Here is a 10,454-nt window from a genome sequence, read left to right as displayed (position 1 = left end):
AGGAGTGGTTTCTCTACAGGAACCTGAAACTGCCAATTTTCATGTATCTTTACAGTAGTATACATTCCTAGTCTCAACACAGAATCGGACAAACAAAGACAGGGCACCTTACTCTACCTTCGCGGGATAAAGAGGTTGTCTCTCATAGTCATACATCATTATAATTTCAAATATGCAAACAGAGCCAAGTATAACAAATAGATGTGTAGTAGTACTACTATTTGTCATAGCACCACAAAAGATGATGGTGTAAAGGATCCCAAGATAAACAAAATGAAGCACTTTCAAATTTCAATTGCAAAAATAGCAATACATACTACATTGACACGAGAAGACATACATACCTTCTATTTAATACAGCCAACTTTCTTATGCTGGGGCGTCCGATTCTGGACCTCCCTGCTGTAGTACTACATTGGATCCCCATATACGTTGAGTGGAACAGAAAGCTATTCATCTTAACAAAAAACGAAGACTAACAACCAAAACATAAACCCAAACCCGAACACCTTGACTCTGCTAGACCCAGACAGTTCAACCCTCACATCATCCACAACAGGTCCACAAAGAGAGCTCATATCATCACTTCTTGTATTGTAATAGATACTATAGAACGCTATACGTGTCCTGTCCGCCTTGGCCGTGAAATTCAGGTTAGCATTCTGAAATGAAGAATTGAAATTGGGAGTGTAATGTATGTTTTGGGCTTGATCACCAGCAAAGGCCATGATTGCTAGTGGTTCCTTGCATGAATCCCCTGCATGGCCAAACAAAAATGTCAATCTGTATGGCTTGTTAGGCTTGGTTTCAACCATCTGCGATATAATGCCTTCTTTTCCTGAAAGCAATTCTATTGCTCTCTTCCCTTCTGGAACTGTGAAGTGATATGTATCGATGTATCGAACGGCTCGATTTGACTCAACTATCCAACCAGGGAGCGACGATGTTTCCTCGTCTAGGTTAGTCGGGAGAAGAACACCAAGAGAAGCATTCCTGAACATCCATGGACCTTCTTCAAAGTCTCCATTAAGTACTGCATTATCTGTTCCAATAACCAAATTAAATAACAATTACTAGCTTTTATATCTACACGAATGTTTCAAATCAAACTATATCCCATAAATTAAAACGAAATACAATAAAATTTTTTGACCAAAACAGGCTAAACAGCTGGAAGTGGGGAAATAGAAATGACCTTACCTTTTGATTTATCTGGAACGAAAAGCTTCTTGATAGCAATATCATCAATAATGGGTCCACAAGTGGGGTCATCTTCCATGCCAGGATTTGTAAAAACGACCCGCACATCATCTTCTTCAGCCTGAAAGGCCCACGCGTAAGAATCCCAGCCCTGAACATTGTACAGTGTCTGAAGATCAATGGTCTGTGAGGCAGGAGGAACTGAAACGTTGAGTGACTCTAGCTGAGCGCAAGTGCGAGCCGCGCTGAAAGTGATTGAGTAAATGGAGCCTTTCTCTACTTTGAGCTCTTGGCTTATCTCGGCGTCGTTTCCAAGCCGAACTGCGTGTCTACCTTGTGGTACGATGAGGATCATTCCACCCTGTTTTTGCCCGGATTCTACTACCTCGACGGTGCCGTTTGATTTCCAGCTGGGGATTTCAGATGGACCGTCGGAGAATCCATCGCCGGAAGAGAAACCACCTGACGGTGGGGTCTCAAAATTACCGTTAACTAACGGACCTGCAAAATGTAAGGTTGGATTGAAAATTAACGATGTGCTACGAATTATAGAAACACACACTTTAAACTAAGCAATTTAATTAACAATGCTTTCACATAGGCAATAATATTTCATTCGGAATTCTTTCAAAAAATATATATGTATTGATTTTTAGTATCGCCTATCCTAATTGTTTGTTTCACTTCGGTTGTTTATTTTATGGAATCATAAGCTAATTTTTAGAATTGATTTTTAAGATAACATGTCTAAGTTAATGCATACTATTTATATTAATTTTATGAGATATTTATTATATGACACTAGCAATTAAAATTCTACTCACCAACACTAGAATATATGAAAAAAACTATCTAATATTTTGTCTGAATTTAAAAGTGAGAAATGAATATGTGAATTTCATAAGATAGGTTTTAGAAAAGATTTAAACTAAACGTCCATTGTCTTAAATAATAAAAAAGTAGAACTAAAAGCACCAAATATCTAAGATAGGAAAATTATATGAAATAGCAAATAATTAATTTAAATTAAATATTATAGTCAGTTTTTTATTTGTAATTTCCAATATAACATTCCATGTTTTCTGTCATACCACTTGTATATCGAAACATACAACTCAATTGAATTATACAAATACAAGACCCAATTATATGCCGAATATACAAATGCAGGACCCATTAATATATCGAAATATACAAATAGATCAAAATATACAAATGCAGGTTGCATTTGTATACCAATATATACAAATGCCGAATCCATTTATATATTGAAATATATATATACGGGACCCATTTGTATACTGAATATACAAATAAGCCCAAATATAGATTCTTTATGTATATGTATGTAAAATAAACAAATTAATAGTCATAGCAAACATAAAATTTGCTATGAAACACAATTATACAAAGATATAACATACAAATATTACTTTTATATATGCTATAAAATTGCTCTATAAATAAAAGAATTTACTATTGAGGCTACTTGAAAGTCGTACCAAAAGATAATGTAATGATATAGAGGAACATTTCACTCAGAGTTCACGCGGTAGAGGTAACTCTCTAGGCCCTAAAATGTAAAAACGGTAGTAGTATTGATATTAGCTTTGCCTACTTTACCTTCCCAACTCACGAAATTACCAAAAAAAAAGTTACCATAACTAGACATCTACAAGTTGTTAAAAATTTTGTTTATCTCATTTATTTGACTTTATGTGACACTATGTAATTTGACGTAATATTTAGAAGAAATCATACAACTAAACTTTATATTACTAAATTACTATTAATAGCATTACGACTACATAATCATGATTTTTACTTCACGACGATCAACATCAACAAAATGATTAGTGATACTTAATTACAACTAAATGCTATACTAGTACTATTTACTTAAATACCGTGAGTACTATTTTTTATTTGATAACATGTTGCTCTGGTACTTACCAAATTAATTTTGTTTCAGATATCTACAAATATATTATTTGTGATTAAATGTTCATACCAATGAGTCTCAAAAGCTTAAATTAGCATACATTTGAAGCTAAAAATGAAGATAGAAGATATTATTTACCAGATCTCATACCAAACAGAGGTAAGTTGAAAAAAAAGTTTGATAAGTAGGTTCTCAAAGTGAAAAATTGGAAGAGAATAGAAGAAAGCTAACCATCTTGAACTTGTCCAGCGGCAGAGCAAGCAAGTAGCAGAAGAAATGCAGTGACCCATTTGAATTTTGTTGAGCTTGAAGCTATTTCCATGGCGACAAAGAATAAATTTCCCTTTTTTTCTATTCTAACAACACTCTGCTTTGAGTGAAGAAAAGGGGCAACAGCAAAATGTCCTTTTTATCCAAGATTCACGCTCTTTTTTTCTTTTTCATTTTTTATTTTTGTGGGGGGCCTCTTGCTCTTTTTTTTTCAATTTTCTTTTATCCTTTTTCTTTTTCTTTTTTTGTCTATTTAGTTTTCTCCACCAATAGTTAAAAAATTGTTATTAAAGATACATAATTTAATTAAGAACAAATCTTTAAGGTAGTGTGAAGAATAAAAAAAATCCTCACTTTAATTTGTAATAGAAGTAAAATTCTATGATCACGGTTTGATTTAATTGTAACCCGTAATAAATTGTTGTTATTAGTCTCTCTCCTTAGATTCCTCGCTCGCCACTCTCCTGATCTCACTCTGTAGTTTCTTTTTCGTCTCTCTCAATTTATACAAACACAAATGTACAAATTATTTTTGTGTTATATTAAGTGATAGAGAATTATAAATATACATATCTTTTCATTCGTCTCTGTCACCAGAGAATCTCGCTCGTCTCCCTCCTAGATCTCGCTCGTCACACTCCCTTGCGTCTCTCACTTTATACAAACACAAATATATAGATTGTGTTTGTGTTCGTATAAATCGAGAAAAAATTGTATATACAAATATGTATATTTTCGTCGTATACACTTATAAGCATACAAATACAGATCGTTCTTATACAAACGAGAGGCCTGCCAGCGGTTTATTCAAAAATGATGCTTCTGTCAGCGATTTATACAAATCTGATGCTCCAAACGCAATTATATAAACTATAGTTATAGCATACAAACATTTTTATGTTTGCTAAACCTAAAAGTCACTCTTTTTTAATAGCTTAAACAAAAAAAAATGGTAAACATATATCAAATGATGTGTTGTAGTTGATAGGAGTGATGATTCTTTAATTAGAGGTCTTGAATTCGAGCCTTTAAAATGAAAAAATGATTTGTAGAAGCACTTCCTTTCAATAAGACAATTTGAATAAATTAAACTTCAATATGTATATACCAACTTCAAATTTTTTTAAAAAATGAAGAAAACATTATTAAATGTATCTATGATGGAGCATCATATTTTAATTTTCTTTTATAATCTTTTGATTGGTATTGAAGGGGCTAGGGTTTATTGAGGTCGACTTTAAACAGCTAGAGCTAATTTGCTTTTAGGAGTAACTTTTTCTTTTGTTGATCAATGAATGATGAAGGACATATGTTTTTCCTATTACAATAATAAAAAAAAAGGTGTTTCTTAAGAGAGACTTTGCTAAATTAAGATTCTTCTAATTTCATATTACAATATTTTTTTGTTAAGTACATATATATTATTCTTTTGGTTTTTATCTATTAGAGAATAATCTTTTATCAAAGATATTGTTGGTTTTTTTAACAAAACTTTGATTCAAGAAACCAAAATTAAATAAATTGTCTTGTTGTGAGACAAACTTTGGCCTACCATGCTCCTCTTGATCCCACTATCAATGCCAATTTCAGTTGATAATACAAGTCAAAAACAGGAGTAAAATTAGGATCCATTTGAATATGATTGGAAGATGATATTTTATTTGAATATATAATTTAAATTTGTTAACATATTTTTATATAAATAATAAAGAAATATTTGTGATCATGAGTCTTTAGTATATCATTTCATAAGATATTAATAATATATTTATGTTGAACATGATTTTTTAATTTTTTTTAAATATATTTTTATAAAATTTAAATGTATGGGCCAAAAGATTCATTTTTAAAAGATCAAATTTTACTTTTTTGAAGAATTTAAAATTTGAAATTGAAGTTCGAATTTTATGCAAAAAATCATAAACAATATTGATTTTAGATTGAAACTGAGATTAATGTATCAAATCCTTTACTCAAACATCTAGTTAAAGATTATTTCTTTTGTCTTCCACTTTGTGATTTATATATTTACAATGAAACTAATTTAAATTTACATTAAAAATTTCATCAAAAATATTCTATTTTCAAGACTTGAACGAAAACTTAGTGATTAAACTAAGATTTTTATTACAAGATAAATAGACAAAAAAAAAAAAGAAACATCAATATCTACTTTAATAACTTTAACCTTATAGAGAGATTTTCTAAATAAAAAGTAAAAAGTTCACCACCCCTTAGACATCAAACTTATCATCAACACATACTAAATAACTAATCGTAGAATCTCAATATATTTAGTCTCAAAATGTATCACTACAAAAGTAGAATTTTTAAATATGTTTCAAGTTTCTACCCCTTCACACCAAGCTCCTACTCTCACTCCCCATTTCATAATTTTGTCTAGCTCGTCTAAAAATTTATTTTAATTTTTTATATTTAAATATTGAACATGAAAAATATTTTTTTTTGCGATATTACACTCTAAAAAATAGGATATGCATGGTTATAGTTAAGAAATCAAACTGAATCACAATTCGAATCAAACCGATATTTGATGCTTAGGTTTAATTTTAAATTTTGAAAATCGATATTATATGATTTGGGTTTGATTTTACCAAAAACGATCACAAATAATGACTAAATCAAATTGAAAAATTAAATATAAATATTTTACTAAATTTTAATCTAACTTAAGTTTTAACTTACCATTTTCTGAAGCTCAACATTTAAATTTTTAGCCTAACTATTACAACCTAAGTCTTAAGTCCGTCAAAATCTATTATTTTTGTCTTTATCCTATTCTACCTCGTATAAGATAATCACAATTTTTCTTAATTGAATTATTTTATTCGTGTAATAATAACTCTAGCATTACTTAATTAAACCAACGTTAACTAATAGCTTTCCTCTGAATTTTTTACTAAGTTCTTGTGTCTACCGAGATATATTTATCCTAAAAAAATATTATTTTCAAGCATAACAAAATAAGAAAAATAAAATCAAACCGATAGTGACTAAATCAATAGTAATTTTTTCATTTGATTTAATTTTTAAAATTAATTAAATTAATTTTATTTTATTTTTATCAATAATCCAAATGAATTTAAATAAATAAAAAAATGTAAGAGATATAGGGGTTTGTGTTACCCACTTCATATAAAGAAAGCATAAAGTACATTCCGCGTTTTTTGATTTTGGTGTTTCACTTTCTCACCTTTAGTGGGACCCACAACACACGGTAGGGTCACCGCCGAATTTTAGAAATTTGCGAAACTTCAATTATTAATTTCTCATGATTTGTTTAATGAGTTAAATTTTGGGATTTTTTCATGTTAAAAAATCGTAATTAAGGGAATATTAGCACAGAAATCGAGGTAATGGCGGGAAATACTCTATAATGTCAATAGCAGTCAAAGTTGTTCTACTTTATAGTACAACAAGAAGACTTTTAAGATTCGTAGATTTAAATTATTTGAGATGATATTAAATTAAAATAAGATAAAGTAAATTTTAATTGTTTTAATTGGAAGTATAAATAGAAAATTTTAGAGGGAGAAGTATTCATAATGCCTAAGTTTGTTGTGAATTATTAATTTATTTTGGTACAATTGATAGTTTTTTAAAAAATGTTTCTTTACCTGATTAATTAAATTTAAGTATATTTTTCATCTTGCACCACGAGTTAAATACAGTCCTAAATTCTCATCAAGTTTTTAAAATGTTTTTAATTTTTCTAAATTTTTGTTAAGAGTGTTAAAGAATGACAAAAGTCTCACATCGATGTTTAATGAGATAGTGAACTCCTTATAAGTCTTGAACAGTCTTCCTCTATTTGAGTTAGCTTTAGGGTTATGAGTTAGGCTATCTTTTTGGGTGTGAGTTAGCCCTAAAACCTAATTTAACGTGGTATCTATCCGTCTCACCCGATATTAGAGCAATTTTATTAATAAGATGAGTGAACTCCTTATAAGATTTGATCAATCCTCGACATTAATAATTTAAGAATAAAATTAACAATTTACGTCAATTGAACATTATTTTACCGTCCAAAAGAAAAAACAAATGCAGCAAGGATGTTCGCAGATATTTTTTAATTTGAGTGCCATTCAAGTTGTTCATTATTGTCTGATAGTTTCCATGATGCAAATATCGAATAAATTTTTAAAAGAGAGACAAAAATTTCTCTTCTTTTTATTTATATTTTTTCTATTAAGATCCAAATTTTTAATGACTTTATCTTTTTTAATTATTTAAGATTTGCATTGAAGCATTGATAAAATTTTAAATATTTTAAAACTTATTTGGAAGTGGTATTTTTATCGTGATTTTTTTAAAATTTAAGATTCGAATTCTATTATTATACCACAATTATATCAATAATATAGAGATATTTTACATATAAGCTTATATGATACACATATTTTACATTAAAAACATGTCAAGCACATTAATACTGACACAATTTTTTTTTGGCTCGATTGTATTACCATTTACGTTATGGCATTATTTTATTAAATCAAATAGAAATACAAAAAAATGTATATTGTCAATCTCAAGTCATTGTTTAATAAGTTTGAAACGAAATAACGTGATGTGCCAAATTAAACCAAAGATTTTAATTATTTTTTTTCTCCGTATGAAAGATCAGTTCAGTAGCTCAACATTAAATTTTGTTTTGCATAATTTTTTTTTATAGATATTTATATTTATTTCAAAACATATGGTGATCAAATTCAAAAGTTCGTACATTGACTTTTCAATTTTCTCTAATTCACACTCTCTAGAAAAATAAAAGCCTATTGGTCACTCGATCTTATAATCGAAAATAATTACTTCTGAATTTCAAATTTCTATGTTGTTATGCTAAAGTCCTATCTGATATATTATTTATAACTAATATACTCCTCGATATGTTATTGATTCATATATATTTTTGTCGTTATACAAATGACTCACATATATCTTTTATTGTTTCAAAAAAAGTTCACATAGGCCACTTATCTAATGGAAATGAACGGTGGGCCTATTATAATTTAGGTCCTGGTGTGATATTGACTCACATATATCTTTATCGTTATACAAAAGACTCGTATATATCTTTATTGTTTCAAAAGGAGTTTACATATGCCACTTATCTAATGGAAATGAATGACGGACCTATTATGATTTAGGCCGGGGTGACTGGTGATTTTGGGATCCCGTAAAAAATGCTTCAAATTAAAAAATGGGACATCTATAATAAATTTTACAAGAAAATAATTGAAACATAAATAAATTTGATTATTAAAATAATAAGTTTTTATTTTTTCATAGCAAAAAAGTCATAAAAAAATATACGTGTGAGGAGGATCAAATATACCCCATACGAAATATATATTTTTTTAAAAAAAGAATAAAAATTACACTAAAATTAATTATTTTCTTTATCCGCCATAGGAAAACGGTATATCTGAGTCATATATATTACAGTAGGGATATATATGAATAACTTTCATTATGAGGGTATATCAACTTTAAGGGTCTGGCAAACAAACATGTCATTGTAATTACTAGGTCGTGTACCAAATTCAATTATCAGGTGACTTTCTAAACAAACTCTAAATGACAAAGTTAAGGAGAATATCATATCGTTTTTCCCTTTAAAATTCCTTGACAATGCTTGATGCATTTGGGCCGCTCGTCATGGGATAAATGGGCCGGCAAAACGATTCTACGTAGCATAAGGCCCTTAAAGAATGAAAAGCCCAATGACTGTCTGTCGAAGTGGACTCTCTACTTTGTACTTGCTCTAATTTTGTCGTTCCAACTTTATTTATAGCACCAAAAACTATGAAATTAAACCATGAAATTGTGAGTTTAAGTTTTATACGCCACAATTTATTTTAGAATAACTTTCACATATAACAAACATAAAAATCATATTTGTATGCTATAGCTATAGTTTGCATAATTGCGCTCCATAACAAACATAAATATGTATATTTCGCTACACATATACAAAAGGAAACAATTGTATAATTTCGCTATACATATACAAAAGAAAGCAGTTGTATAATCTGCTTGGTATACATATACAAAAGATCAATTGTATAATCTATGTTTGTATAAAGAAAGAAAGAGAGAAAGACAAAAGAAAAATGGGCAGGGAAAGATTGTATTTGTATAATCACAAGTGTATAGGACGAAAATAAATGTATTTCTATTTGCATAAAGCGAGAGAGGCGAGTGAGCGAGCGACAACTGGGAGATTGACGAGCGAGATCTGGGAGAGGGGAACAAAAATATATGTATATACAATTTTCTCTCGCTTTATACAAACACAATCTTTATACATTTGTGTTTTTGTATAAAGTGAGAGAGGGGAGTGAGCGAGCGAGAACTGGGAGAGTGGAGAGCGAGATCTGGGAGAGGGGAGAGAGGGAAACGAATATATATATATATATATATAATTTTCTCACTTTATACAAACACAAACACATTTTATACATTTGTGTATGATAAAAGAGAGAGAGAGGCGCGGGAGAAAATGAGAGTGGTGAGCGAGATTCACCAAGAGAGAGCGAAATAACAACAATTTGCTATGTGATATGATTAAATCAAACTATGGTTATATCATTTAATTTGAATTAATAATTTGTTATTATATATAATTTTTTCTTTATTTTATTCATGATTCTTTATTCAGAAGATATCTTACATATAATTTTTTCTTAATATGTGAAATTTGAAAGTAAAATATATATACCTCCCATGACCCGTAAAGTGATTATTCCTACTTACAAGTCTTACACCACAAGTATAAAATAATTCTGCTAGTTTTTGCTATATTTTCTTTTTTATAATTTGAAATTCTTCTAAATCAAAGTATACTTATTAAAGAATAAGTAATACTTTTGTTGGTTTTGTAAAAGTGCCTTGTTACTTTTCTAACGACATAATATCATTTCATATATTTTTTGTTTCGAATCATATAAATTAAAAATCTTCTTTACTTTTTTTAACTCTCGACTCTGTGTCAATAGGTCGTATGCATTATATATTC

General features: G+C 29.3%; 1 protein-coding gene across 1 annotated transcript; it reads right to left on the bottom strand.

Moving 5' to 3' along the window:
* Positions 1 to 245: 245 nt before the first annotated feature.
* Positions 246 to 3,538, bottom strand: LOC107011661. Its single transcript, XM_015211244.2, has 3 exons — positions 3,374 to 3,538; positions 1,201 to 1,701; positions 246 to 1,042 (listed from the first exon to the last, which is right to left on the bottom strand). Exons 1-3 carry the CDS (start codon positions 3,462 to 3,464, stop codon positions 459 to 461), a joined length of 1,176 nt encoding a protein of 391 aa, XP_015066730.1. The 5' UTR covers positions 3,465 to 3,538; the 3' UTR covers positions 246 to 458.
* Positions 3,539 to 10,454: the final 6,916 nt, after the last annotated feature.

Source organism: Solanum pennellii, chromosome 2 (genome assembly GCF_001406875.1).
Source record: "Solanum pennellii chromosome 2, SPENNV200".
In the NCBI taxonomy this organism is placed as follows: Eukaryota; Viridiplantae; Streptophyta; class Magnoliopsida; order Solanales; family Solanaceae; genus Solanum; species Solanum pennellii.
The sequence above is the reverse complement of the archived record's forward strand: the minus strand, read 5'-3'. Positions and strand labels throughout refer to the sequence as shown.